Here is a 27,487-nt window from a genome sequence, read left to right as displayed (position 1 = left end):
AGATTGGCCTCCGTACATCCAACTCTCATGAAGATTGACCAATGCTACATAAAAATACAACACCTGCAACTACAACTTGCTGCCCGCCTGTCTCCTCTTCTCCTTCTCCTTGTCCCTCAAGAACCGCCTAAGGATCTTGCCAGACGGCGACTTGGGTATCTGCACGCGTTAGCTCAGCTCCACAAGATAGCACTTCCAGCACTCACCGCGTCTATGAATTCGACACCGCCCTTGATCCACTTGTACCTCGCCTTGGTCTTTTCCACATGCTTCTGTATGTCGCGCGCAATCATGCGATCGCTTTCCTCCAGACCGACAGACGGCGACTTGACAACAAACGCCTTGGGCACCTCGCCTGCTTCGTCATCGGGCACTTGGATTACAGCGCAGTCGTTGACGGCTGGGTGCGTCAGAAGATGGGCTTCGAGCTCAGCGGGAGCAACTTGGTGGCCCTTCACAAAATCTATCAGTAACTTGCTGTCTGACGATGAGCTCAACATACCTTGACTTTGATGAGCTCCTTGATGCGATCCACAATGAAGACGTGCTCATGCCCGTTTGGCCCTTTCCGCACAACCGCCTCGTCGCCAGTGCGCATATAGCCGTCCTGGAACGTTTCTTTATTTGCCTTGTCGTTCTTGAGGTACCCTAGCACCACCGCCGGAGACTTGACCAGCAGCTCGCCAGGTTGATCGTAGCCAGTGATCTCGGTGCCCTCAGTGGTGACAATCTTGCACTCGATACCGGGCAGGATGGAGCCCGAGGAGCCGAACAAGACGTCATCGGGCGATGTGGATGTCACGACGGTGCATGTCTCCGTGAGTCCGTATCCCTGCCGGATCTTCCATGACGGGAAGATGGTTTGCAGGTCTTCTGCTGTCTCTTTGCCTAGCGGAGCGGCGCCGGTGAAGAGAGACCAGACGGAGCTGAGATCGTATTTCGAGAGCAGCTGCTTGTTCTTGGTCATCAAGATGATGATCGGCGGGACCAGGAAGAGCGTGTTGATCTTGTAGTCTTGAATCGCCTGCAAGGTGCTGGGGAAGTCAAATTTTGGCAGCACAATGACACCGTCGCCGCGGTAGACGTTGACATGGCAGATGACAACGAGGCCGTAGATGTGTGACATGGGCAGCAGGCCGAGACAGTTCTCTGTGTAGTCGGACTGGTTTCGCACATCGTTGATGATGGTATCTCTGTAGGGCTTCTCGAAGGTCTTCATTTGCACTGCATCTGTTAGTACGGCCGCCGGGAGGTGTGCAAACTCGACTTACGAGTATTGGCAATCACGTTCCTGTGCGAGATCATGACGCCTTTCGGGAGCCCAGATGTGCCACTGGAGTAGCACAGGAAGGCAGCCTTTTTCGCACCATCCCCATCTTTCCAGTCCAGTCTATCCAGCCTGTCCAGCTCTTTGCCTTCGCGGATGAGGTCATCAACCGTCTTCATGCCGTTTGGCACACGCTTGCCGCCTGTGAAGACCGCCGGCAGTTCGAGGATGTAGATGCGGTTATCCGGGATACCGCTCTTCTTGGCAGCCTCTTTTGCCGTCTCCAGCAGCGGAATACAGGTGAAGAGTGCCTTGGCGCTAGAGTTCTTTAGCTGATACTCCAGCTCTGCAGCGCTGTAGGCCGCATTCGCTGGGCTCTGGACACCACCAAGACGGTGCGTGGCCCATGCCAGCGGCAGCGTATCGAGCGTGTTGACGGCGAAGACGCCAATGACCTTGTCCCATTCAGAGCCCTTGTTCGGGTGGAAACCCAGCTCCTTGGCTAACCCACGGGCCAGGTAGTCGACGCGCTCGCGCACCTCGAGGCTCGAGTACGTCTTGCCTGTGAGTCCGCAGGTGAAGGGGTTGTTCGCGTAGCCCAGAGGATGGCGGCCATAATGCTCCTCAAGCATGAAGTCGCAGATTGGGATCGAGTCGGGCGGGGAGTCGAGCTGGGGCACCCATGCCGGCGCGGTGAAGACCATGCCGATGTATGTGCGTGTCTGCTTCTGTCAGTGTTCAAGGAGCAATAATGCGACCACGCGACTCACCAGGTTTTATATTGCGGATGCTCGGTCCATTCCCATTCCAGCCTTCGTCCAACAGCTTCCCCACAAGCTGGGGTAAGGGCGCGCTAGTCTATTTACCGAGGTCGCCGGATTTGCCGAGACATGTCCGGCAGTAACTCCATCGCTGCGTTATCAAATTCATTGTTTGAGGTTGGTTTGGATCGATCGTATTGTCGCTATGTTGGCTTGAGGCACGAGATGGCAGGTCTCTTGGTATGCCTGGCCTCGAAAGCTGGGTCGATTCCGACACTCTGGTACGGCACGGTTATGGCTTCCCTGACTTCGTGCGTTGGCAACAGCCTTCACCTCACCACCTCCAACGCTCAGCAGTCGCTGGACCCAGCCCAAGCTCGCAGACCCAAGCTCGCAGAATTCGGCTCATTTGCAGACTTTCCTGCTCTGCCTAAGCCCGCATCCTTCACATGCCGTCAGCCTTGTAGTCATCGCCCCCGCCTCGCTACCGCAAACCAAACTATCCCATCGATTGTTGTAGCATGTTGAGAAGCCGCCAAAATTCACATCCCCCTTTCGTTATTGTTCAATCCCTCCCTTCACGCGATACCTTACGATTTCACCTGCAATGGGTTCCCAAAAGCGCAAGAGGGAGTCGATGGACTCTGCCATTGCCGATATGTCCAGCGACGACTCGTCGTTGTCAAATTCAGGATCGCCATTTGGCAACTCAGGCACACAACTTACAGAAGTGTCTTCGATGGAAGACTCTCAGTCGAAAAGGGTGAAGAGCAACCGTAGTGCAGAAACGTTTAGCCTTAGTATTCGTGACTATGGCACAGCTGCTTCACAGCGTCCTCGAAGGGGTGCATCGCCTCAACTTCTGCCAGCAAACCCCGAGCCTTCGACCCCACCGAAACAGAATAAATCATTGAGGAGGCGCATTGCTGGTCAGCTCGGCGACAAACTATCCACAGCAGCAAGCCAGGCTCCTGCTGACAAGGCAATTGAGCGAGTGCACATGCACATGCACGAGGTGAACGGAAACAATGCAGAGCACGAACAAACGCCTCAGCAGGACCAGTCATTCACTGAGCTACCCACACCTCCACAAACCGTGAAGAAGACAAATACTCAAGCAATTCCGCAGTCATCACTTCGCAGATCTACCCGCGAACGACGTCCCACAGAGTGCTCACAACAACCCTTGGATGAAGAGATTACTCCGCGTGCTAAGAGAACTAATAAAAAACCCCAAACCGAACCTGGCGATCGAGGTAAAACTACATTGTTAATCAAAAAGCACAAGTCCTGCATCGTCAGCCTGCGACTACCGTCAGCCTTGAAACATCAAGAGCCTGAACAGTCAATGTCCCTTACAGGCTCGTTCATCTACCGACAAAAACAGCGTGACGACAATGACACGCATGAATCTCGAGAACAGGTAGGCGTGCGCTGAGGTTGAGCCATCCGCAAAAGTACTGACTTGGACGGACAGAGCGCTAGCTTCGTCGATAACGGCAGCTTACAGCCACATGATTCAGGGCCCTTTGCGCAGCCGCGGCCAGAACCAATACTTGCAGACAGCCAGGATTTCGACTCTTCTCAGGCCCGACCAGACGAGGAAGACTTTCACGCAGCAGCTCACATACAAGAACTCCAAGGCGGTAGCGTAGCCGTACGGGAACGCTTCAGTACATCGCAATGGATCTCTCGACAGGCTTTCCAGAGACCAGTCATAGCTTTGACACCCGACACGTCACCGCGACGACCGGACTACCCCCATGGCTCACCTTCAATGGTGCCGAACGATGCTGCAATCAACAACAACTCATGGCAAACGCAGCCGACAATGCCTTGGTTTCCCTCCTGGAGTGAGTTTATCTGGTTCTGTGCCTCGGGCTTTGCTGACATTCGTAGATGCTCCATCACCTGGAGGTACCCAGCAAGAGCCAACAGCCGCCAAACAATCGTTCTATGCTTCACAGGCAACGACAGTCGATGAAGAACCGGGGCAATTCCCATCCCCCAGTGGTACAGGTCCACTGAATAAACAATACCTTTACGATATTGCTGACCAACTTTCCATGCATCGCACTTTGGGCTCGCCGAAACCAAAACCTGCCGGTCAACCTCCAGTGTGGGCTGACGGACGCATGGAACTCTGTGAGACTTTACACTACTTCCGCAGCTATCAAAGCGCTTCTTATTCCACTGGTGGCTTTGCCAGAGGCTTCATGTTTGACAAGGTAGCTCATCCTCGCGATTACATTGACAGCAACGTCGTCATCGCCCGAGCCAGTGGTGGCCAGGTAAAGGACAAGAACTCAGGTGAAATGAGGGCCAATCGCGATCAGGTCGAAGACACAACCTCGAATAATCTCAGAAACTGCATGAATCATTACAACCCAGTGGTAATTATCACAGGGGTCGACAACCCGCACATGCCATCTCAGCCGCCATACCAGTATTGCGTCTTGGACTACTTCAAGCCTACTCACATCTGGACGGAGAAGAGCGGGACTAGTAAGATTGTGCGTTACCGCTTTGAGAAGCTGAACGCAAGAAAAGAGTCTTGGTGGCGCCCACGGGATGTTGAAGATCATATTGAACTTGGCTCCCTCCCGCCACCGTTTATTAAGTCCTGCGGCACCTGTGCTCGCAAATCACTGCAGATTTACCTCGATGGTTGGATGTGCTTACAGCCTACGTGCGGGTCATTCTGGCTCATTTTACCTTCTGGACCCGACTCTCCTCGAGGAAGTGAGCCCTTCGAACCTGATGAAGCGTCCATGGTCTACGACCCGCGCTTTCTCAAAGGCCACACACCATGGCCAAACGACGATCATGAGTATTCTTTGACCTCCAATGATGCGTCGCTCTCCGACCATTCTATTCCAGGCGAAAACACATCGGAAGCTTTCATCAGAGGTCTGGTATGTCCCTTGTGCGGACGCTGCAACTCTCGCGTGGACTGGTCAGGCTGGGAATGCCAAAATGCAACATGCGAGTGGAAGAGATCACCACCGCATACACTTATCCCAGCTGTATCCCTCCGCGAGCCTCTCTGGCCGCTCACCTACAGCTACACGCTATCTCGCGATACGCACTCGCCTCTCATCACAGCCAATGTCTCTTTCGCACACAACTACCGCATTAATCGCTACACAATCCCCGGTATTGACGGATTCATCACGCACATGGTCGCCAATAGGGCTATTGCAGAAGAGCCCAACGGCCCGGACTCTATGTACGAAGAACTACAACAAACAGACATTGGTCTGCGCCGTCGCCTCATCGACAATAGCCAACTTAAGGGCGGCACCTACACGCGCAACTTCCTCGTCAACTACGGAATGCCCTACAAATTCATTGCCGCAACCGCCTCGCACCCGTTTTCGTCCGCCGCGCGCCCCATCACCGCAACACGCAGCCGCTTGAACTGGGCTGCGAAGTACTTGCTCTCCCACGGACTGCCTCACTCTCCCTCTTCCACGGTGTCGACATCAAACTCATCCCAAGCCTCGCGCTCATCCATACAATTCAAAGAATTCGAGGACCACGAGTTCAACGAAGTGCTCGCGCTCGGCTACTTCGAATCCCAGAAGATCTCGTACCACGACGACGGCGAATTCGGGCTCGGCCCTACAATAGCAACCCTGAGTCTAGGTGCGCCAGGTACGATGCGCATCCGTCTGAAGGCGAAGCACCACCTCGGCGTCTCCGCTGCAGGCGTCTACACCGACGCCCTCCCTCTACCAGGCTCCAACAACTACACCGCCCGCCTAGCCGTGCACGACGACCTGCAGGCGCTCAAGTCGTCCGATCCGAAGAGCTACAGAAAGAGACTGAAGGAGCTGTCAAGGGAAATGAACCTCGGGGCCAGCGGGAATGCAAAGGATGTGCTTAAGATGGAAGTTGGGCATGGTGATGTGGTGGTCATGCATGGCGCCCAGCTGCAAAGGTACTACGAGCATGCTGTTGAGCATAGTGGGAAGTTGAGGTTCGCACTGACTTGTCGGTACATCGACCCTGAGTCTTTAGGCGAGGGGGGGAAGCCGAGCTATCTGGTGGAGAGGGATCAAGGGGGGTATGATGGTGCGGTCTTGGAGCAACGGGGTGGAGGGAGTGCGCTGGATCATACGTTGACTTGATATGATCGATCGTTTGAAAAACGTGTAGCAAGAGCATAGAGTGTTCCATTGCGCTTCGACGTTACTACGAACTGCTGCCACCACTTCTCTAAATCCTTCCCTTTTTTATTATTTTCTTTTTTTAACCAACTAGCAATCCACATCACCCATCTACCCCAAAAAACCCGCCACGAACCGCGCAACCTCCCCAGGCTTCTCCACCATGGGCAAATGCCCCGCCCCCTTGACAACCTCCAAATGCACCCCTTTCCCCAACTTGTCCGCCATGTTCTCCTTCATGGTCTTCGGCAGCACGCCATCTCCCTCGCCAACCAGAAACGCGCCCTTGCCCTCGTAACCCGCCATCTTGGCCCGAATATCGTACTGATGCAGCGCCTTGACGCTATCCCTAAAGCCGGAGAGACTGTTATCGCGCACCATATCTTTCACGCGTGCGAGCTTGGGCGCGAGCTCTTCGTCGTCGTAGCTCTCGGGCACGAACCAGCGGCGCGTTGTCACCTCCGCGAGCTGCTCGCCGACAATGGGCTCGCCCGAGGAGGCGGAGGTCAGGTTCTCGGCGGCCGCCATCGCGACGCGCTCGTCCCATGCTTGTGCGTTTGTGGGCGGCGCGAAGGCGTTGGTGTCGCAGGCGACGAAGCTGGTGATGCGCGAGGGGTGCGTCAGTGCGGCGTTGAGGACTGTGGCGCCGCCGAGGGAGACGCCGATTAGGGATGCGGTTTTGGCGCGCAGGGTGTCGAGGAGCGTTATCACGTCTGCGGTTAGTGTGTCGATGGTTATCGGGGTCGTGGTGTCTTTTGGTAGCGTGCTGCGTCCGCGGGTGTTGTAGCGCAGGATGCGGTACTGCGGGGCGTGGGAGAGGAAGGAGGTCACGAAGTCGTCCCAGATGCCGTAGTCGACCAGGATGCTGTTTGAGAGTACGAGTAGCGGTGCGGAGGGGTCGGTTGAGCCTTCGAGGCGGTAGGGGAGATTGACGCCGTCGGGTGTGGTGATCGCGCTCTCGATTACTGGACGCTTAGAGGAGGCGATGTGAGAAGGGTAGGTTTTGAATAGCCCGTATTCTGATTCTGCTTGAACGGTGTCCGGGGATGAGAGCGAGGCTAGGTCGCGCTGTGCAGCACCGAATGTGTAGTAGAGATCGTAAGTCCTCCTCTTGCGGTCCTTCACGATGTCTTTGTAGATCTTACCGCACCACTCCGTTGTAGTAGCCCTTTGGAACTCAGGGCCGCCAAGACCATTCTGCGGTGCGTATTCGTGAAGCGCAAGGAACTCCTTCTGCAAAGACTTGTTGGCCTGGAGGTCCAGATACGAAGTTTCAAACCTGCGAGTGCGTCTCCAACCCGGCACTTTCTGCAGCAGGGGAACGTGCTCTTCCTCATACCACTTCTTCAGCTCTTCTTCTTTGCCTTCGCCATCCTGGAGCTTGAACGAAATGGCAATCATGACGTTCTTTTCCCCTTCGTTCTCCACCTTCTGCAAATCTTTAAAGTCGCTCCCTGTCCATTCGCCCAAGAGGTCGTACGACTTGCGATCAACGAAGATCTGCTTCATCGTATCCCTCTCTCTCTGCGTCTGCACGGGTGCGCTCCTCAACCTCTGATACGGCTCTTTAGTCAACCACTCCAACTCGTCGAAATCGTAGATGGCCATCCATTCTGGCTTTTCTTTGGAGCCCTGCTGCTTCTCAAGATCGGTGGCACGGTAGCGGAAGCCGTTGTTGCAGAAGGGAAGGCGCAGACGGTTTGGGCCGTGCTCGTTCTGGTACCTGACAGAAAATGGCGTCAGGTGATGTTTGGACGATGAGAGGATTCGGCTGATGGGCGGAGTCAACGTACCAATCGTGGAACTGTGCGTCTGGCAGGCCTTCTTTGGGCTGCATAGTTACATACAAGATCCCGGGGGTGGATTTGGACGCCATGATGTTCCTACTGTGAGTACGAGTTTACTGTATGCTAAATGTCTGTGTTCAACGGTAGAATGGAGAGGTATGTGCAATCAAGAGTGTAAGGTTCAGCAGCACATTTCGAAGCTACAGAGGCACGACGTGACGCTGGATAAGAGCTTGCCCGCGCCGATGACATCTGCCGGCAGCCGCTAATGCAAAAGAGCGCCAGGACGTGAGCCCCTCCAAGGCTCCGGATTTACCCCTCCTTGTTCCGCCCGGAAATTTGTTTAGCGCCGGAATATGGGTAAGCCTTTGACATTGTACGATATGGATGCAGATTACGAAACTGTTCGAATCGACAGCCATTCGATGATGACGAATGCCTTGCGATGGCTGATGTGGTGTGATGTTTCTACGTCTACAAGACCATCTAGTCGTACCAGATTGCGTTCATACCAAAACCAGGCTCTGGGATCTCCAACCGCGCAACCCTCGCCAAAAATTCGTCCTGCCATCTGTAGATCTCAATACCGCCCTTCTCGTCGTCTGTGAGCGCAAGCCATTCGTCGCTCCATGGGCAGGGCGACACTGCGTTCGAGTGGCCGCCTGATGTTGGGGTAGGATTCAGACAGATCTGACGCTCGATTGCACCAGAAGGCGCAATCTTGAATGCGGCAATATAGCCTGTCAGGTCGAACGAGTTGGAGCGCGAGGTGGCGAAGAGGTAGGAAGCGGATTGGTTGAGGAAGACCACGTCGGAACGGTACATGGTGTCTGCGTTGGGAATGCCTGTGTTGCCGTCAGTTATGCTTTCGTGCAACGAGGATTGTGAACATACCAGGAGGAATCAGAGGATATGTCTTGTGGGTGTAGACTGGCAATTTCGTCTGCGGATCGATGACATATTCGCACAATCGATTGCCTCCTTCCATCAGTGCATACAGATACTGCCCACTGGGGTGCATCTCAACCCATCGCGGGTGATCCTTTGGCTGCGTGGCCTCGGTGTATCCCACCGTCTCCATCCGACCTTGATCGTCAATCTTCTTGTGGCACCATATCCTGTTCGCCCACATGTCGGCGCTGTATAGGTATGTCTCGGTTGGATCGAAGACCATGCCGTGGATGGCCGTCTTCTCGCAGTACTCGTAGTTCTGGATGTTCTCCTTCATGGCACCAGACTCATCGACAGAGAAAACGTTGCCATAACCAGCATGGTCGTAGAAGGGATTGCAGTACACAGCATAGGGAGGTTTCTTCGAGGGGAGAAGAAAGATGGCACGTGTCCTCGTGTCTGCGTCGTTTGCTTTGGCTGTTGAGGTGTGTCAGCCGAGGACTCCATCTTCAAAGGCAATAGACGCACGATGGCCACCGATGGGGTAGCTCCCTGTCTGCACAATCTCGCCAGGCGCGTCGACTCGGTGTGAGCTCCATCTCTTCATGGACGCGCCGTAGATGTTCTTTCGTTGGTGCTGCAGCCCGCATCAGCCATTGCGTCCTGTGGGCTCGGTGAGAGTTACATACGTCGAATGCCATCCAACTAATGGGTTCATCGTGTGGGATTTCCGTCTTCTTGACCAGCTCCAGCTTCAGCGTCTCCGTGTCGAACGAAACAGTAACGATAACGCCGGGCTTCACCCACGTGCCGCACATGAGATGGTGTTTCGTCATGTTGGCTGCTGATGTATGGAACAGCGAGAGACGTCGTGTCTGCCAACGCCTGCCTCGAATAGCTCGTGCCAGAGACATCATCGTCCACACTCGTATTCTCGCAGGCCACGCGCATCTCGTATCGCGACGCCAGACGGCCGAGGCGTGGGACCGATGGCGGGGCTCTGCTCTGCCCTGGAGAAGTGTGGAAGAAAGCCGGTAGAGACTTCTTCCATTGCCGCGCGCTGATTGGCGGCATACCCCTGTCATTGCGGGGTAGTCTAGCGGAACGTCCGGCACTGCATGCACTCCGCGTCCCAGAGCTTCACGAGCCGGGCGTTCTGCCGCAGCGTGCGAGAACCAAAGCGAGTCGCCTGATGGCCTGGCTACAGTCGAGAAATTGTACATATAAGAGGGGTCTGCTGGCCCAGGAGGGCAGTAAAGCTTCATCCCCCTCCACACCATACACCTGCGCAGAGTTTAGTCTTTGTGCTCTCTCTCTATATATATACACACCCACTTCATTTCCATTTCCACTCGCACCACTTTCTTCACCATGGCATCCGCGCCCGAGTACCAGGAGAAGTCGCAGCACCGCTTCGACCCCAACTTCACCGATGCCGTCATCAATGCCATGGGGCCCAAGGTCGACGACAGGACACGCTTTGTCATGAGCAAGCTGATCCGCCACCTCCACGACTTCATTCGCGAGGTTGAGCTCACCAACGAGGAGTGGTTCGACGGGGTGCGCTTTGTCAACGCCATCGGCAAGACCACCACGTCGTCGAGGAACGAGGCCCACCGCATTTCCGATGTTCTGGGCGTGGAGTCGTAAGTTTGCACAAAGGCAAGCCGAGCGTGCTGTTTGCGGAACACTAACCAGATGCTCAGGCTGGTCGATGAGATCGCCCACAAGCACATCAACGAGTCTGGCGAGACGCCCACATCGAGCACCATTCTCGGTCCCTTCTGGTCGCCCCACTCTCCCTTCCGCGAGCTCGGCGACTCCATCGTCACCGACCCGCACCCAGACGGCCAGACGACGCTCATGCACGGCGTTGTCCGAGACCTCGACACCAAGAAGGGCATCCCCGGCGCCGTCATTGATATCTGGCAGGCAAGCGCCAACGGGAAGTACGACTTCCAAGACCCGGAGAATCAGAGGCCCAACAACCTGCGCGGCAAGTTCACCACAAACGAGAACGGCGAGTACTGGTACTACTGCTACAAGCCCACCTCGTACTCTCTGCCCACGGATGGCGCTGTCGGACAGCTCTTCAGGACGCTCGACCGCCACCCCAACCGCCCCGCTCACATCCACCTCATGGTCTCAGCGGAGGGCTTCAAGCCTCTGATCACACAGCTGTACCCCCGCGATGACCCGTGGGCGGTGAACGACACCGTCTTCGCTGTCAAGGACGACCTGCTGCTTGACTTCACGCCCAGCAAGGACGAGAAGGCACAGCTCGACCTCGAGTACAACGTCACTCTGGCGCCAACAGGCAAGAAGACTGGTCGTCTTGAAGGCATCCCTAGGCTGCCCAACGTTTTCGACGAGGCGAGCAGGTTGTAGATATCATGTGTATTGTGTAAATGGCTGCGTTGGCGTTTGGGATCATCTGTTCGTAAATCGCGGATAGGTTGCAGCGTTGTATATATTCAAAAGTTACAAGCACGCCGTGTTCCCCAGTGATGTGAATTCCAGTGCCTCGAAAGGAAAGCACGCCGTGTTCCCCAGTGATGTGAATTCCAGTGCCTCGAGAGGAAAGCACTGCCTCAGCAGCCTCACTATAACGGGACTGGGAAAAACATTTCCCAGATGCCGACATCGCTTACCGCAAAGGAAGGCCAGCTTGCCTACATATACCTCTGCTCCCCTCGGTCGACTCTCATGTTCAAACTCTTCGACCTCAGCACCTTCACACGCCAGACGCGCAACCTACCCCCGCACACTTACCGTGCATTTACAAACTCGTTTGCAACTACAATGCGCGTCCCCTACGCCCCGAAAGAAGCACCTACCGAGGAGGCCCGTGCGGTGTATGAGCGCATCGCTGCACGCCGCAACCCACGTCCCCTGATCCCTTTGGACCTCGCGTTACTGCACAACCCCAGCGTTGCCGATGGCTGGTCGTCATTTATCGGGGCCATTCGCACAAAGACATCTGTGCCTGACACATGGAAAGAGCTCGCCATCTCGCGCGTTGCCGCTTTGAATGGCGCCGTGCACGAGTGGGACGTCCATGCCGCGCTCGCTGTCAAGGCCGGGGTCAGCCGAGATGCCATGAGCGTTGTGCTCGAGACGACCTTCATCGGCCGCGGAAAGGAGCGGCAGCAGAACGCAGGTGCTCTGGACAAGTTGAGCACGGAGGAGAGGGGCGTGTTGGAGTACACAGATCAGATGACGATCGGAGTGCACGTCGAGGACGGGGTCGCTGAGGCTCTCAAGCAATTCTTGGATGACAAGCAGATTGTGGAGCTCACGGCGACGGTGGCGGCGTACAATTGCGTGAGTAGATTTCTGGTCGCGCTGGATGTGGGAGAGTGCAACGGGAGAGGGATGAAGAAGGTTGAGGATTTGTAAAGGTAACATGCCACAATGGATTCCCGTCGACGCTTCACATTTCACACCTGATTGTCTCTACCGTCCAGCTCTGGTGTTGTTTGGTTCTGGTTTTGTGCAGCTCTGGTGTCGTCCAGCTCTGGTGTTGTCCAGCTCTGGTGTCGTCCAGCTCTGGTGTTGTCCAGCTCCGGTGTTGTCTGGCTGTCTGGCAGCGGAATGAAGCCGCCTTCCCCATCCGTGCATCTCCACACCAAAAAGGAAGGCGCCTCACCTCGGCTGCCCTTAAGCCGCCACAGCCCGCACCTTGCACGCCCAGCATGGAGCGACACAATTTCTCTCCACCGTACGATCGTCTGCTTGTATACACACAAGAGTCACACTCACAATGGCAGCCCTCGCCCCTCGCCTCCTCACACGCACCCTCCGCCACGCGCCTCGTGTCGCGCCTCTCGCCACAGTCCGCCACGCGTCGACGAAGCACCCCGTCAACTTCACGCCCCCGTCACAATCCGACCTCGATGAGCTCCGCGAAAGCGTGCAGGACTTTGCGAGGAGGGAGATGCCAGAAGAGCTTGCAGCGAAGACAGACCGCGACAATGCATTCCCCAACGACATATGGCGGAAGTTTGGCGAAGCTGGCTTCCTCGGCATCACGGCGTCTGAGGAGTACGGCGGCCTGGCCATGGGATACCAAGCACACTGCGTTGTCATGGAGGAGCTTAGCCGAGCGTCGGGCAGCATTGGGTTGAGCTACGCCGCGCACAGCCAGTTATGCGTCAACCAGCTGATGCTCAACGGCAACGAAGAGCAGAAGAAGAAGTACCTCCCGGCACTGATCTCGGGCGAGAGGATTGGCGCGCTTGCGATGAGCGAGCACTCCGCCGGCAGTGATGTCGTGAGCATGAAGACCACAGCGAAGGAGGTGGATGGAGGCTATCTACTAAACGGAACGAAGATGTGGATTACAAACGTATGTTGTTACGTTCACACTCCTCATTGACTGTGCACCAAGGCTGGAGTTGACTTCAACAGGGCCCAGACGCGCACACTATCGTCGTCTACGCCAAAACCGCTCCCGACGCCGCCTCCAAAGGCATAACCGCCTTTATCGTCGACACAGACACAAAAGGCTTCTCCGTAGCCAACAAACTCGACAAGTTTGGCATGCGCGGCTCCAACACAGGCGAGCTTGTTTTCGAAGACGTCTTCGTCCCAAAGGAGAACATGCTTGGCCAGCTCAACAAAGGCGTCCGCGTCCTCATGGAAGGTCTCGATCTCGAGCGCCTCGTGCTGTCCGCCGGCCCCTTGGGGTTGATGCAAGCGAGTCTGGATAACGCCCTCCCCTACACCCACCAACGCAAACAATTCGGCCAGCCCATCGCACACAACCAACTTGTCCAGGGTAAGCTCGCAGACATGTACACAAAGTACCGAGCCTCGGCCTCCTTCACATACTCCGTCGCCCGCGCTGTCGACGAGAGCCACGCCGACCCTCTGATCAAGACCCAGGACTGCGCGGGCGCAATCCTGTACGCCGCAGAGCGCGCGAGCGAGGTTGCCGCCGATGCCGTGCAACTCATGGGCGGAATGGGCTACATGAACGAGGTTCCTGTAGGCCGCATACTGCGTGACGCGAAACTCTACGAAATCGGCGCCGGGACGAGCGAGGTCCGACGCATGGTCATCGGGCGGGCATTCAACAAGGAGTACAAGCAGGATATATAGTTGAAGCACACTACAATGACTCTGCACTTATCCTGTAGGCCGAACAAAAAAACATTTCCTTTCCACACTATACCAGACTCGAGTATATCATGAACGCTGTGCACTGACTGACACGAAGAACTCCCATTGACATATTACTCGCCCAACAGCATCGTTAACCCTCTAACGGCAATACATATCTGCCCCACTATTCTACTCCAGTCAATCCCTTTCCCAGTCTTTTACAACTCTGTGCTGTTCCTGGATAGTCTACGATCTTGCGCTGATCTTCAAAAGGAAAGAAACCCCAATAAGCGCTCAATCCACACACCACACACCGGAGGCGTGCCACCACCAAAAAGGAACCATCCAACCGAAATCGATCACGCCGGATGCGACAGCAGATCGGTAGGATGCCTCGAGGAGAGTAAAAATAAAAAGAAAGCATGGAAGTCAGGGCCGAACCGGAGTCGAACCGGTGACTTCGGGATAAACTGCTTTGGGAGGCTGCAATCCTACACTCTACCACTGGAGAGGTTGTTAGACGGGGTGCTTCAAGGAGGTGTGTTGAGGTAACTAACCTGAGTTACCGACCCGTCGGTGTTTGCTTGATAACAAGCGACTGAAATTTACAATATATATCCTAATATATCTATTTGCACATGAATGTTTTCTGGATCGCGTCTTGTCGAACCCTACATGGTGGGGGGCTTCGGTAATCTGCAGCTGGTTGTCTTATTGGTTGTAGCGGCCGATGTTTTTCCTTTTAGCCTCTGGTGATGCTGCAACGCACCAGTCACGTGCGACAGGCGGCTCCGAGCCATCGTCGTCGGTCGCCCATGAGAAAAGCGGATGAGCCCACAACATCTACTTGCAACGTGTTTCAAGGCCTTCTCTCGATGCCGATCATCTCCAGCGAGTTGCGCTTGGGGCTTGCTGCTCTCGAGGACAATTGGAGTTTAGTGCTGCGAGGTGGGGCTTGTGGCAATGCTCGCTGGTATGCGCATTGTTTCTCCAACACAGCTGGATGCTGCTTGTGGCACGCCTTCTCATCCACAGCGCCTATTTGCTCCAGCATGGCCCTACTTTCGTCGATTGGTTTCGCGGGTAGCGCGGTACTCATGATGGATAGATAACACAGCGGGGCTCGTGGTGGATACTTGGGGAGAGCTCACGGTCTCGCTGCTTGTAGTCTGCAACACCTCTCCGTCCACCCCACGATCTTCGTTAAGATGTCACTCCAGGATAAGGTCATCGTCACCACCGGCGCAGCGTCGGGCATGGGCCTTCAAACCGCTCGTCTGCTTGCAAGCAAAGGCGCCAAGCTTTCCCTTGTCGACATCCAAGAACAGCCGCTCAAAGCCCTGGGGACAGAGCTGAAGACAGCAGGCGCGCATGTCCTCATCACTGTTGTCAATGTCTCCCAGCGCTAGCAAGTCGAGTCGTGGATCTTGGCTACCGTGGAGGCCTTCGGCAAGCTGGACGGCTGTGCGAATTTGGCAGGCGTCATTGGGAAGCAGAGTAACGTCGTTCCCATTGAGGGTGTGGATGACGATGATTGGGACTTCATCTACGGATTCAATGTCATCGGAGTGGGGAACTGCTTGAGAGCGCAAGTCCCGCATATAAATGCAGGCGTTTCGCCAGTCAACGCCTCGAGTATGGAACTCATTGGCGCGGCTAATAATCTCGCGTAGGCGAGTAGCAAGCATGCGGTTATTGGGATGACGAGGGTCGCTACGAATGAGCTAGGGCCGAGGAAGATCAGGTGTAATTGTTTCTGCCCGTAAGTCTGTAGCCTAGTGCGTGGTCGTGTAGCGATGGCTGACATCCAACTCCAGGGGTCCGGTGGATACGCCGATATTGAGAAACAGTCATCAAATCCTGGGCAAGGAGGTGGACTATGGGTTTCTGGCGCTGGGAGGACAGCGGATCAGAAGGTGATCCCGGCGACAGTCGAGTTCCTGATCGCGGACGCGAGCTCGTTCATCACTGGAGTCGCGCTACCCGTTGACAGTGGATGGTTCTGCTAGAGAACTCGTCGAACAACCGACCTAGCAGGACTTCTCGAACCGCTCTTTTCTCGTCCTTTAAGTCATGATGTCACCACTACGAAGCAAGGGCTTATGTATCTCTAGGTGTCGGTTTCTCATCTGAGCTCACTACAGCGTCAATCTCCGATCCTCACCACTACGCTGCCTCCTGACCCTCCCCCATCATGTCGACAGAGAGCCTGATCCGCATCACAGTGCTCGCAAACCGGAACGCCAGGATATCAGAAGAAGAGTATCACAAGCACTGGGCAGAGAAGCATGCGCCTCTTGTCTCCGCATGGCTACAGCGCCATGGTGTGGTGAAGTACACTCAGGTACACCTCCACTGAAGTCACCGAACTTCGATGAAAGAGTAATTGAGCTCATACCTCCAGTACCACACTACGAGCGCACACAAGAATCTCACCAGCCAGAATACGTTATCGTATGATGGCATGGCAGACTTCTACGTAAGGAAATACGAGGATTTCGAGGAGGCTTACAAGGATCCGTACTACAAGGATGTGGTGAAGCCGGACGAGGAGTATCTGTTTGATGTCGAGAAAATGCGGGTCATGGTCGGAACAGAGACGTGTGTGATTGAGAATGCGAAGATTGTGGAAGGTCGTGGTCGGAAAGATTGATAGGCATAAAGATGCAAAGAAGAAACACAAACGATGCGCATGCTACGACTAAATTTGTATCCGATTGTCGTTTTTACTTACAACTAATCAAAGATATCTAACTCTGTGTCAAAGCTCTAGTTCTCCACGATGTGACCCGTCTCCTAGGTTGTTTGGTTGCCTGATTCCATGGGTAACATGTGACGTCAATCAGGCGTGCTGCAAGTTTTTGTTTCAGTGTGTACTCTGTATCGTCGCTGAAGAGCTTGAACTAATTGTATTCGATATTCAGTTATCTCTTTCGCAACTTTCATCCTATCACATCCGTACTTCGAATTCAATGCACTCCAACAGGGCATTATGTCCGACACCTGGTTTTCGCACAAACTCGCACCCGACGGCGATGTCCAAGACGGATGCCACCCCGAAGAAGCGCAGGCACTGAAACACTACTTGCGCCAAAAGACATCTACCACTGAGGCCGCACAAGCCATCATTCGGCCAATCATAGCCGCGGACAGCCCCAGAGAAGCTCTTGCCAGACTCTGGGGATTCTTGATGGATGCTCTCTTGGAACTCACAAGACAACACATCGAGCCTTTGATTACACTACTACAAGTTATCGGAGACCTTCCAAACCCTGAATCGACACCTACAGCGGGTAAGCAGCCTCTTGACGAATCCTGGCGAGGGCTTCCCGGATTTGGTCATCTGTGGTCCGACATGTGTGAAGCAGGGAACTGGAGAAGCATGATTGGTGCAATCTCGAGCCCAGAACGCGACGCAATGCGAGACGAACACATCGTCCTTTGTGAGAATACTTCCGAGCCCTCAATCCGGCTGACCTAGGTAGGTATCCGGGCCGCAACTGACAAAGAACCAGTCATTACGCAGAAAGGCATCGGCCCGTTTGTTGTTGACGATGGTAGGAACTTTGTTGTAGGCGTTGTTCTTGTCATGCAGCAGGTAAGACCGTTGCATTCCCGTGCTATTGCAACCTTACTACGGCCTGGACCGGTTTTCGTCTACAATTCTCAAACAGTTGAGATGCTAAAGGTTTTCCGGTGTTTTTTGCCGGGCGAATCAAAGCTGGTCCATGTGTTTGTCGATGAGTTGAGAGACTGGAGAGCTCACGTCAATGTTCACGTTGCAGTATCCATTTGCCAGTTGAACAGGAACAGTCATGCAAAGAATTCATGAGATAAGCATCTATTGTCTTTCTTATGGAAGACCATTGGTCACTACGTCGAGCAAACAAATTTGATTGGTAGGTCGAGGCACCAAGGAAGCTAATTACATAATCAAGGTGCATCCCGAACGCATGCAGCAAACTTTGATTCGTGCACCGTTCCTTACAGCGATCTGCACCACGTTTATACCCACCTGAATCTGCGGACCCCTAGACCCCTACCCGACACACGAATGCCCAACTATAGCACACTTTCTGTCTTACCAGTCACGTACGTACGCTTCACCATGAGACTTTTGGACCTTCCTCCCGAGATAATCGACTACATTATCGATTTCGCGGGGCCTGCTGGCCTCGAAGGATTCGTTCTGTCCTGCAAGGCCGTCTATGAACGCGCAAAGACTCAAATCCAGGTCCACAATACCTTAAGGCGTCGATGGAGGCATACAAACAACCAGAGCATGATGCGTCGCGGCGATACGCTGAATGTACTGTATGAGATCTCGCAGAATCCTATCATAGCTGAGTACGTTGAGACGTTAAGCTTGTGGGACCGTCGGCCAGACGAAGAAATCGGAAGCCAGGGTGCCACAAACAGCTTTCGAAATAACAAGGAGTCCGTGCAACAAATCAAGAGCCTCTTGCGCAATGCAGAGTACTTTCAGAATGCAGATTTGGATGAGTGGTGGACGCAGATCATAGAGGAAGACCAGACCACCGATTTGGAAAGCGTTGACAAGCTGTACGCCACCGTTGCGCTTCTTGCCCTACTTCCAAACCTCAAGACCTTGCAGTTGCCAGACAGATGGCACGAGGTTCGTGATGAAGAAGCTGCTGCAGCGCTCGTGCCATCCGTGGAGTCATTGGTCTCAATGTCTAACGACAGCACGCCCAAGCGCAGGAGGCAGGCCCTGCAATCTCTCGAAACCTTGATGCCTTTCACAGAAGAAGGCTACGATGTTCGTGTCGGTCTACAGTGTCTGCAGCCATTCATGGTACTCAACAGCATCCGGAACCTGTACGCCGTGAGCTGCGTCGCGGTCGATGATGACTGGGGCGGGATTCCGTTTCATTGGCGCTATGCAAGCAAGTCACCTTTGACGCGACTAGAACTTGCCAGTTGCTGTATGGATGCGCAGGGTCTGGACGCCTTATTGTCACAAACACCCGCCGTTACGGTCTTCAAATACTCTCATCAGACGAAGTGGGACGGCCTCGGTTACGACTGGAACCCTGGAGAATTCCTGCAGGCGCTGGCAGACCGTCTTGGTAGACAGATTGTCGACATGGCGATAACAGTGGATGAGCTACATGGAGAAATTGTGAACGGGCTGTCTTCCTTCCACTGTTTCCCGAACCTACGCAAGCTGGAAGTAGACGTGATTCCTTTCTGTGGCCCACCTCTCGAGAGCGGGCAGCGCCTTGGTCGCGACGCTTTCATACCTGACGGCGCGACAGCTTGGACGCACAGCGATATTCCATGCCTGGGAGACATGCTTCCGGAGAGCATTCGCGAAGTGCATCTCAACACCGATTTTCCACTACCGTCAGAACAGTCGTTGAAGGCCTTGGTCAAGAACATTGTAGACCGTCGCACAAACAGATTACGTCACCTTGAGATCTGCATCGTACGACAATACCAGAACAACACCGCGCAGGATATCGCAGACCGCCACGAAGTCATCTTGGAAACATTCGACATGAACGCAGCGAACCCTAGAGCAAGGGCGATGATGCCAGTTTGGAAACGAGAGTTCGATCAGAGGGTCGGTGGCATTGTGACAGCACGCTCGGCCTAGGTTATACATCCAGTTACCTGCAAAAGATCTCCCACGAACGCGCACCAGGCTCAAGGACACAATACCCACGCACGTACCAGTCCTGCCATGACATAAAACAAAAATGTACAAAGTTTTTTCGAAGAACGCAACTGATACCCCAAAGTCTGTCGCTGAATCTACTTAAATACGGCTGCCGCATCATATACAGGCCATAGTTGCGTCATCAATGATCAAATCCATGAATCACCGCTCCCGGAGACTCGAAGAACATGCCAAATCTCCATCAACTAAAACAACGAAACTCAACCATTAGTAAGGGCAGCCACGGACTAGGCAGTAGACTACTTTAGCGCATCTCAGAAGCTTTGGTCGAGGGTAAGGGTCGGATCGTCATGATCCCGATGGCATACCGAGTCACTGGAGCCTTGCGATTGGCCGATACAATATGTCAAACCATCGCAGCCTTGCCCGAATGCGCAGCACTGCTGAGTTTAGTATCTGCGCACGCGACACACTCCTAGTGATGGAAAATAATAGTGACGTCAAGCACTACGCTGGCGGCGTTGTTTCGTCTTGTTGTCATGCTTAATTATGCTTGTCCGCCCCAAGAAAGCTTGTGTGTTGAAAGTTCCTTTGGCGTTGAAAGTTCCCTTGGCGTTGAAAGTTCCCTTGTGTGCTGAAAGTTCCCTTGTAATCAACACTTGGTCTCTGAGCCATGTGGTCAATTGTTCAGTATAAAAAGATAGGAAGAGATGTCAAACTTGAATGGCAACAACGACCGTCCCAGCGACAACTACGTAGAGTTGATTTGCGAGGATCTCACCAAACCGATACGACACTCCGCGATGACGATCCGGAACGGCATGCCTCTACTGCACTCGAAGCGAAGGACCACGAAAGCTCGGACAGTCAATTGAACCACGGAGAGATAGTTGTTGAGTTCGATGGCCCCGAGGATCCCATCCACCCACAAAACTGGCCGCTCCTCAAGCGGGCAAGGACGATGGCCATTCTGTGTTTGTTGGTCTTCACTCAAGCATGGGCTGGCGCATGTAGTTCCCTAGACAACTCCAAAGCCAGTAAACGATACCACGTCAGCCCCGTTGCAGAGGACCTCTCCGTTGCAATATATCTATTCGGTATCGGATCTGGGTGTCTCTTCGTTGGGCCTCTGTCTCAGACGCTCGGACGCAACCCCGTGTACCTGGGCTTCACGCTCGTGTACTTATTCTTCATCTTGGGCACGGCGCTGAGCGAGAACTTCGCGAGTCAAATTGTGTGCAGGTATCTGGCTGGCTTGGCGAGCAGTGCTGCACTGGGCATCAATGGTGCGAGTGTAGGCGATATGTTCAGGCCGGTTGAACGAGCTTTGTGGTTCCCTGTCATAGCATGGGTCAATGTCGTTCGTAAGTACAAACCTCGCGTCGCAGATCGACGTGCTGTGCTGACCCTTGACAGCTCCGGTGCTGGCGCCCATAGTGGGAGGCTGGGTCGCATCACGAGACGATCTGGACTGGATCTGGACGGACTGGATTACCTTGATCATATCTGGCTTTGCGTTCCTTGTCGCTCTTTTCTTTCTCCCGGAAACCTACGCCCCAATGCTGCTCGACTTCAAAGCCAAGCACCTCCGCCGCGTCTCGGGATCCAACCGCTACGTCACCAAACACGAGCAAGGCTCCAGCTTCTTCAACCGGGTCAAAGAAACATTACCTCTCACAGTTAAGTTCGCCGCGAAAGAACCCGCTGTGCTTTCGCTTGGAGGTTTCCTGATCGTCCTATACATCCTGCTCTTCAGCTTCCTCTCGGGGTTCGACTACATTTTCAAGCGGCGCTACGGCCTCAGCGTACTCGAGGAAGGCGCATGCTTCGCTTCGATAGCACTCGGCGCAACAGCCTTCTCGATCACGACGCCCGCTCTCTACGCCTGCACGCGCCGCCACGCTGGCTACGACGATCGAGCCAGCGTGAGGCCCGAGTTCCGCCTCTGGCCTGCCATGCTCACATCCCCGCTCCTCCCCGTTTCTCTCTTCTGGCTCGGTTGGACGGACTACTCCTGGATCTCCATCTACTCTGGTCTTGGCGCCTGTTTTTGCTTTGGTGTCGTGCTGAATGCAATGTATGTCAGTAGCTACGAGTACATCATCGACAGCTACGGAGAGAAAGCATCGATTGCGTTGGCGGGTGTGACAATGATGCGGTATGCGGTTGTGGGAGGGATGGTGATGGCTGCGAGGCCCATGTATGGCGGTATTGGCGTGCATTGGACAATGACGCTGTTGGGGTGTGTTGCGCTGGTGTTGACCCCGGCGCCGTACGTCTTGTTCAAGTTTGGGAGCAAGCTGAGGAAAAAGAGCCCGTTTGCCATTGATGATGACGATGATGATGACGATGATGTGAGTAAAGGGTCTGAGGACTCCTGAAAAATAGTTTCTACTTCTTCGTCACTACCTAGAACTCAGCAGATACCTGGGCACGTCTCGGGTCTGCTGCTTCCTGATTTGTAAGGAGCGGTGTTTCTAGCGACATAGACTTAAGCGACAGGAACTGTACAAGCCATGGCCATCGCTGCGGCGAAGCCGGGTATATCGACGCGTGAAAAAATCCATTTCGTCCGTCCTTCTGATGTTATTTGTCAAGTACCGTCCGCCAGATGCTGAGCAAAGTTTCGATGCGACCATGCTGAGTCCAATCTCAGTGCCAGCACAGCACAACATGCGCACTACCACCTGCGCATGGTACCCGCCTTCCTCTTCCTCTCACAGTCCCTGGCCCACTTGTGGAAAAGACTCCCGTCGTAAATCGCCCGAACATCCTCCTTCCTCATCTTGCCGTCCTCAGGCCAAAGCATGAGATACGTCGCCATCCACTCAAACACAGCACCGCCCCAGCCAATCGGATCCGAGATGTTCCGCTGTCCCTTGATCTGGGCCAGCAGCGTCCATATCGTCAGGTAATCCGCGCCGTCGGCATACTTGGAGAAGATGTCCTCGAACTGCTGCGGTCGGAAGCGGCCCTGGGAGTCGTACGTGTCGCTGTCGGAGCCGTGTTTCGTGCGGTCGATGTTGACGAGGTTGATGCGGAAGAAGGGGTCGGGGAGCCAGGAGGACGAGGTCGGGTAGGAGAAGTTGATGTGGATGATGAAGAGGGCGAAGGCGGAGAGGATGACGCCGAAGCCCAGGTTGTAGAAGCCGACGTAGGTGTCGGACGGCCAGAGGATGCCGTCGCGGTCGCGGTCGAAGAACTCGCAGTGTTGCTGCAGCACCGTCTGGTGCCGGTGTTTCTTGGCCCAGTCGCCTTCGGTCGTGCCGTTGGGCTTGTCGTGCGTTGCGGCGATGTTGGCGCGCGCGAGGCCTGGGGAGTTGGCACGTCAGCAAGTACACACAAAGCGTGCATAGCGGGAACCCCACCTGGATCTTTGAGCGGCGAGTTCTTGGGATTCACCCAGGGCCTCTGTCTGCTGGTGATGGGTACGTGGTTGACAGTGCGGACGTCACTCGCCGTGAAGTCGTAGTCGCCGTTGGTGAGCGAGCCGTCGGTCACAGAATCATGACGATCCACCTTCAGACCCTCAGCATACCACACCTTCTCCATCGCAATCTCCGTCATATCAACAGTTCAGAACAGAACGCGCAAAGCTGGTGGCTGAAGGAGAGAAGTCAAATCACAGCGTAATCACCAAAACAATCCACTGACCAGCACTGGGTAGTTGGGTAGTCCAGGATTCACATGACGTCAAGACTCTCTCTCTCCCCCAACCCACCATGAACGCGCGACCCAAAACCAAACAGAAACAAAAACGGCGCAGAATCCACTACGCTGCCGAGATCCCCGCGCAAACACACCACCGCCGTTTTTTGTTTTTTTTTTGTCCTCCTCTGCGGTGGGCTAGCGCTAGCAACACTTCGCAGCCGCGTCTACGCGTCTTGGGAATCTCAGTATCAGAGGATCGTCAGGGCCGGTCTGGATAACGCATTCGTTAGCGAAGAGTGATCGTGCTAGACTGTTTTCGGAAGAATTCTTGTCCGCTTTGTAAAGTACATGAACGAAAACGCTGAGAGGTGGTAGTAGTAGTGTAGTAATATAAATAATATAATAATTCCCCTTCTTTCTTTCCTCCTTTCAGACGTTCTATTTGTCTTTCCGTCTGTCTATCCTTCTTTCCTTCTTTCCTTCTTCTGGGTATCCGACGATAATAATAATATACAAGCTAATAAAACCAACTCGTCTTGATGCGACCAAGCCAACCAACCAACGGCAACAGCAACAGCCCGCTTGAATAGGCAACTCTCAGCAATCTTCCTTACAAACAAGGTCCTTTCTCCAACGCCCGACATTACTTTACAACCAGTCCAGCACCTTTCTGATGGCTCCCTTCTTCTGCTTCGTCGCAGGCTTGCCGTGCGTCTCGTCTGAGGCGTTGTGCTGCTTGCGGGGAGGGACGCTGCTACCGTGCTGCGGCTTTGAGATGGGACCGCCACGGTGGCGGTGGTGGTGTTTTGCGTGGTGCGGCGCTTCATCTACACTATCAAACCGCCCGCTTCGGTGCTGGAACTGGTCGCATAGCTGATAGTGTGCCGCTGATCTGAGGTGCTGGTGCTTGCGGCTGGTGCTGACATCTGGCGACATCTCTCGACCGCGCTGAGCACTGTTCCCGTCCTCGCCGTACTGGTGTCTGTCCTTCTCTCTACTTGACAACATGAGCAAGTCTTCAACGCAGCTCGACGAACAGTGCTTAGCAATGCGCAGAATCCACATTGTCTAATCACCTCGCAGGTTCCAGCATCTTGGGACGGTCGCGCTCCCTCTCCCTCTCGCGCAGCACTTCATCGTAGTCGCTCTCATCGTCGTGGCGTCTACGGCGTCCGTCGCGGTCATAGTCGCGGTCATAGTCGCGATCCTCACCGTCCCTGTCTTTACGGTGACGGCTCCTATCACGATCGCGGCGCTCACGCTCGTACTCTTCCTCTGTTCAGACGTTAGTGCGGTCCCCATCGCTTCCTCGAGCATGCAACATACCTCGCTCCTCACGGATCTGCTTCGTCTTATCCGCGAGCTTCTGAATCTCCTCCTTTGTCAAAACCCGCAACACGATGACGCAATCCTGGCGCTCTTCGAATCGCTCCTTGGCGCGTTCGAGAGCTTCCGGATTGACGAGCTTGCGGTCAATGCGAGTCCAGCGGGCGCCGACAGGGATGTCTTTGCCCTTGAGAGAGTCCTTGTGCGGAGCGACGCCTTCACGGATCGGCTCAGGGTCTTCGGGGAACTTCTCCGTTGGCTTGCGTAGGATGCCCTTGATGGGAGGCGACTGGTCTTTGCGAGGCACAACAATTTGCACGCTCTTACCGGGTGCGTCCGGGTTGAGCTTGTCGACGGATTCGGGCTCCTCTACAAGACCGCGGTCGTTGTAGCGTGAGAGTGACTGGGCTGGTGGGGAAGCACGGGATCGCTCGTCTCGGCCCCGTGACCTCGACCTGGACCGCTCACGATCTCCTCGATCTCGGCGGCGTCGACGATCACGTCCACCATCTGAGTCGCTATCCTGTCGATCAGCAGCAGCACGGCGGCTCTGCTCTGCCTCCTTCTCCGCCTGGGCGATACGGCGACGGTACTCTTCGTCTGGATCTATAGCGGCCACTGCTGGCGCGGGCTCCTTCCGGCTGCGGTCCGAGTCACGCTCAGCGTAGTGCCGAGGCCTCTCCACATCGCTTCCCTCTGGCGACGTCTTGCGAGGAGGCTTCGGTGGCGGGTTCTCTTCGTTGGGATAGGGTCGATCACGTGAGAGGGGGCGGCCAGTCTCTTGAGCCATGGCATAGGCAGGGGCGGCCACGGAGGGAGCAGGCTGGAGCGGTGGTGGGGGAGGGGGTAGAGCTTCACGACGCTCGGGCTCGCGGCGATCTTCAGGTGCCCTCTCGCGTCGTTCGCGGCCATCGCGTCGGTCTCGCTCGTCGTACTCTCTTCGCCTCTGTCTCTCTCGCTCCTCTGATGACTCTCGCTCCTCGCGCTCTCTCTCTTTGGCCTTGCCTGCCGCAGCAGCGATACCGGCTGTGGCTGCCATGCCAGCAAGAGCGCCAGCGGCCACAGGGACTGCGCGACTTTCGCGGTTGGTGGTGGCGTCCTGCCGGCTGCCGTCACGCTTGTGCTCGGTGCGAGGGCGTTCGGCGCGAGGCGCATCGTACGAATCGTAGGTCGACACGGGCCTCTCAGGGCGACGAGCCTCAGCCCCTCGATCTGGGTGGTAGCCAGAGGGTGCATGGTCGACCGGAGGGGCTCTCTGTGTCTCATGAGGGGCGTACAGCGGCTGTCGATCGAGGGCGTATTGGTCGTGGGCGAGGCTGGGGTTGCCGGTAGCGATGCCAAAGCCGCGCGAGGCTACTTGGTGGTCTTCGAAGCCACGGTCGACAGTGCTGTGGCGCTTGTTCTCGACCTCCTTGCCCCGCCGGTCGTAGTCGTCGTAGGTGTCTGCTCGACGCGCCTCACGTGGGGGCTCCTGGTGGACGGCTGGTGCGTGGCGCATCGACGACGAACGGTGTGGGCCGGAATCCGACGCGTACGGATCCTGGTACCTGTCACGTCGTTCGATGGAGCTGGCCCTGCCAGCATGTCGGGGCACGACCGTGTTGATCTTGTCGAATCCGCGCGTGGAAGGTGGGGGGCCGAGCTCGCGCGTTGAGCTGCGGGGCGGGCGGTCGACAACCATGCTGGTGGGGCGAGGGCCGCGTTCGAGACTGCCGGCGCGTGGGCGACGCCAGGCGGGTTCGGTGTCACGGTACATGCTGGCGGGGTCGGTGTACGAGTAGCCGTTGTCGCCCAGATCGGCGTGGGCGTGGCGGGTCGAGGGCTTGGTGGTGCTGGTGGCGGTGCTGGTGGCGGTGCTGGTGCTGCTCGGGTGGTAGCTGCTGCGACCGCTGGTGACGACGCCATAGCCGCTGTCTCTGTGGCGGGGCGAGTCGAGGGTGTCTGTCTCGGCGACCAGCTTGGCGGTGTGGCTGCTGTCGACGCTGTAGATCTTCTTGTGGCTCGAGGCTGTGTTTTGGTGCGAGGAGCCGTGGGTGATGTACGTGTCAGCGTGGGCGTGGGCGTGGGCGTGGGCGTGGGCGTGGGCGTGGGCGGTGCGGGCGTGCGACTGGGTGAGGGGGCTCGAGGGGCGGTGGTCCTGCGAGTAGGGGGTGCGGAGGGGCAGCGAGGTCAGCGAGGCGACGTTGGGGCGGCTCATGCGGTCCTCGGTGTTGCGGCGCGGGCGGGTGCCGTACGAGTCGTACTTGGCGGCACTCGCGCGGGAGCCGGTGGAGCTGCTGGGGACATAGCTGGCGTACGAGGAGCCCGCGTGTGGGCTGACGTGGTGGTGCGAGGACGAGGAGCCCGAAAGGCGGTCGGCGCTCGAGCGCGGGGAGCTGGGCCGGTAGGTGGAGTAGTCGTACGAGGTGTAGGGGTCGGCAAAGGTGCCTGTCGAGGCGCGGGCCGGGTTGTAGGCGCGGCGCGGCGACGAGGAGCGGTGGTATCGCGAGTCCATGCCGCCGGAGAGGGTGACGCTCTTGAGCTGGAGGGGCGCCGTTTGGGCTGCGGGCGTGGTGCTGAGGGAGGCGTTGAGCGTGGTGCTCAGCGAGTTGCGGCGCGGGGGCAGGCTGGGTGCGCCGGTGCCGGTGTAGGTGTTGCGTCGCGTGCCTGACGACGGCTTGGTCGAGTGCGAGTGCGAGAGCGAGTGCGAGAGCGAGTGCGACTGCGACTGCGACTGCGACTGCGACTGCGAGTGGAGGGACGAGGGGAAGAGGACGCTGCCCAACATGACTGTCAGCGGGAGAAGCAAGGCAAGCAGGGAAAGAGAGGCAGCGCAGACGAGACGAAATCAGAGACCAAGCCAGACACCTCGCAGTGCCGCAGGACGACGTACATGCTGCCGG

The 27,487-nt window shown here is 55.8% G+C and overlaps 14 protein-coding genes across 15 annotated transcripts, besides 7 other annotated features; 8 read left to right on the top strand and 6 right to left on the bottom strand.

The window, feature by feature from the left end:
- Positions 1-69: 69 nt before the first annotated feature.
- EKO05_0001221 (uncharacterized protein) lies at positions 70-1,971 on the bottom strand (the record flags this gene model as incomplete). 2 transcript variants are annotated; one of them, XM_038937438.1, is made up of 4 exons in its annotated part: positions 70-159; positions 207-452; positions 503-1,224; positions 1,272-1,971. In XM_038937438.1, 4 exons carry the CDS (start codon positions 1,969-1,971, stop codon positions 70-72), a joined length of 1,758 nt encoding a protein of 585 aa, XP_038801978.1. The 2 variants fall into 2 exon arrangements, with proteins under 2 accessions (XP_038801978.1, XP_059491600.1); XM_059635617.1 differs by having other exon boundaries at positions 70-452.
- A 664-nt stretch (positions 1,972-2,635) lies between these two features.
- Positions 2,636-6,161, top strand: EKO05_0001220 (uncharacterized protein; the record flags this gene model as incomplete). Its single annotated transcript, XM_038937600.1, has 3 exons — positions 2,636-3,451; positions 3,506-3,881; positions 3,928-6,161. The coding sequence occupies 3 exons, from the start codon at positions 2,636-2,638 to the stop codon at positions 6,159-6,161; spliced, it is 3,426 nt and encodes a 1,141-aa protein (XP_038801977.1).
- Positions 6,162-6,311: 150 nt separating this feature from the next.
- On the bottom strand, positions 6,312-8,076 carry EKO05_0001219 (uncharacterized protein; the record flags this gene model as incomplete). Its single annotated transcript, XM_038937272.1, has 2 exons — positions 6,312-7,923; positions 7,994-8,076. 2 exons carry the CDS (start codon positions 8,074-8,076, stop codon positions 6,312-6,314), a joined length of 1,695 nt encoding a protein of 564 aa, XP_038801976.1.
- Positions 8,077-8,473: 397 nt separating this feature from the next.
- On the bottom strand, positions 8,474-9,714 carry EKO05_0001218 (Carboxy-cis,cis-muconate cyclase; the record flags this gene model as incomplete). The annotated part of the gene is made up of 4 exons (XM_038937395.1): positions 8,474-8,832; positions 8,882-9,355; positions 9,407-9,515; positions 9,568-9,714. The coding sequence occupies 4 exons, from the start codon at positions 9,712-9,714 to the stop codon at positions 8,474-8,476; spliced, it is 1,089 nt and encodes a 362-aa protein (XP_038801975.1).
- Positions 9,715-10,249: 535 nt separating this feature from the next.
- Positions 10,250-11,266, top strand: EKO05_0001217 (Catechol 1,2-dioxygenase; the record flags this gene model as incomplete). Its single annotated transcript, XM_038937151.1, has 2 exons — positions 10,250-10,524; positions 10,585-11,266. 2 exons carry the CDS (start codon positions 10,250-10,252, stop codon positions 11,264-11,266), a joined length of 957 nt encoding a protein of 318 aa, XP_038801974.1.
- Positions 10,983-11,015: a tandem repeat.
- A 246-nt stretch (positions 11,267-11,512) lies between the features above and the next one.
- Positions 11,513-12,277, top strand: EKO05_0001216 (uncharacterized protein; the record flags this gene model as incomplete). Its single annotated transcript, XM_038944926.1, has 1 exon — positions 11,513-12,277. The coding sequence occupies one exon, from the start codon at positions 11,513-11,515 to the stop codon at positions 12,275-12,277; it is 765 nt and encodes a 254-aa protein (XP_038801973.1).
- A 195-nt stretch (positions 12,278-12,472) lies between these two features.
- On the top strand, positions 12,473-13,981 carry EKO05_0001215 (Isovaleryl-CoA dehydrogenase; the record flags this gene model as incomplete). Its single annotated transcript, XM_038937144.2, has 3 exons — positions 12,473-12,599; positions 12,649-13,226; positions 13,289-13,981. 3 exons carry the CDS (start codon positions 12,473-12,475, stop codon positions 13,979-13,981), a joined length of 1,398 nt encoding a protein of 465 aa, XP_038801972.2.
- Positions 12,649-12,725: a tandem repeat.
- Positions 13,982-15,192: 1,211 nt separating the features above from the next.
- Positions 15,193-15,393, top strand: EKO05_0001214 (Short-chain dehydrogenase/reductase aba4; the record flags this gene model as incomplete). Its single annotated transcript, XM_059635616.1, has 1 exon — positions 15,193-15,393. The coding sequence occupies one exon, from the start codon at positions 15,193-15,195 to the stop codon at positions 15,391-15,393; it is 201 nt and encodes a 66-aa protein (XP_059491599.1).
- A 785-nt stretch (positions 15,394-16,178) lies between these two features.
- EKO05_0001213 (uncharacterized protein) lies at positions 16,179-16,637 on the top strand (the record flags this gene model as incomplete). The annotated part of the gene is made up of 2 exons (XM_038937100.2): positions 16,179-16,328; positions 16,389-16,637. The coding sequence occupies 2 exons, from the start codon at positions 16,179-16,181 to the stop codon at positions 16,635-16,637; spliced, it is 399 nt and encodes a 132-aa protein (XP_038801969.2).
- A 1,455-nt stretch (positions 16,638-18,092) lies between these two features.
- On the top strand, positions 18,093-19,604 carry EKO05_0001212 (uncharacterized protein; the record flags this gene model as incomplete). The annotated part of the gene is made up of 1 exon (XM_059635615.1): positions 18,093-19,604. One exon carries the CDS (start codon positions 18,093-18,095, stop codon positions 19,602-19,604), a length of 1,512 nt encoding a protein of 503 aa, XP_059491598.1.
- Positions 19,605-20,301: 697 nt separating this feature from the next.
- EKO05_0001211 (uncharacterized protein) lies at positions 20,302-22,009 on the top strand (the record flags this gene model as incomplete). The annotated part of the gene is made up of 2 exons (XM_038937384.1): positions 20,302-20,992; positions 21,045-22,009. 2 exons carry the CDS (start codon positions 20,302-20,304, stop codon positions 22,007-22,009), a joined length of 1,656 nt encoding a protein of 551 aa, XP_038801968.1.
- Positions 21,955-21,986: a tandem repeat.
- A 299-nt stretch (positions 22,010-22,308) lies between the features above and the next one.
- EKO05_0001210 (uncharacterized protein) lies at positions 22,309-23,195 on the bottom strand (the record flags this gene model as incomplete). Its single annotated transcript, XM_038937277.1, has 2 exons — positions 22,309-22,940; positions 22,997-23,195. 2 exons carry the CDS (start codon positions 23,193-23,195, stop codon positions 22,309-22,311), a joined length of 831 nt encoding a protein of 276 aa, XP_038801967.1.
- A 732-nt stretch (positions 23,196-23,927) lies between these two features.
- Positions 23,928-24,287, bottom strand: EKO05_0001209 (uncharacterized protein; the record flags this gene model as incomplete). Its single annotated transcript, XM_059635614.1, has 1 exon — positions 23,928-24,287. The coding sequence occupies one exon, from the start codon at positions 24,285-24,287 to the stop codon at positions 23,928-23,930; it is 360 nt and encodes a 119-aa protein (XP_059491597.1).
- Positions 24,131-24,201: a tandem repeat.
- Positions 24,288-24,351: 64 nt separating the features above from the next.
- Positions 24,352-27,099, bottom strand: EKO05_0001208 (uncharacterized protein; the record flags this gene model as incomplete). Its single annotated transcript, XM_038937389.2, has 2 exons — positions 24,352-24,554; positions 24,606-27,099. The coding sequence occupies 2 exons, from the start codon at positions 27,097-27,099 to the stop codon at positions 24,352-24,354; spliced, it is 2,697 nt and encodes an 898-aa protein (XP_038801966.2).
- Positions 26,404-26,480: a tandem repeat.
- Positions 26,654-26,698: a tandem repeat.
- Positions 27,100-27,267: 168 nt separating the features above from the next.
- Positions 27,268-27,339: a tandem repeat.
- Between the last annotated feature and the right edge of the window lie 148 nt (positions 27,340-27,487).

The sequence above is a fragment of the Ascochyta rabiei genome, chromosome 2 (genome assembly GCF_004011695.2).
Source record: "Ascochyta rabiei chromosome 2, complete sequence".
Classification (NCBI taxonomy): domain Eukaryota; kingdom Fungi; phylum Ascomycota; class Dothideomycetes; order Pleosporales; family Didymellaceae; genus Ascochyta; species Ascochyta rabiei.
This window is presented reverse-complemented; position numbering and strand designations above follow the sequence as displayed.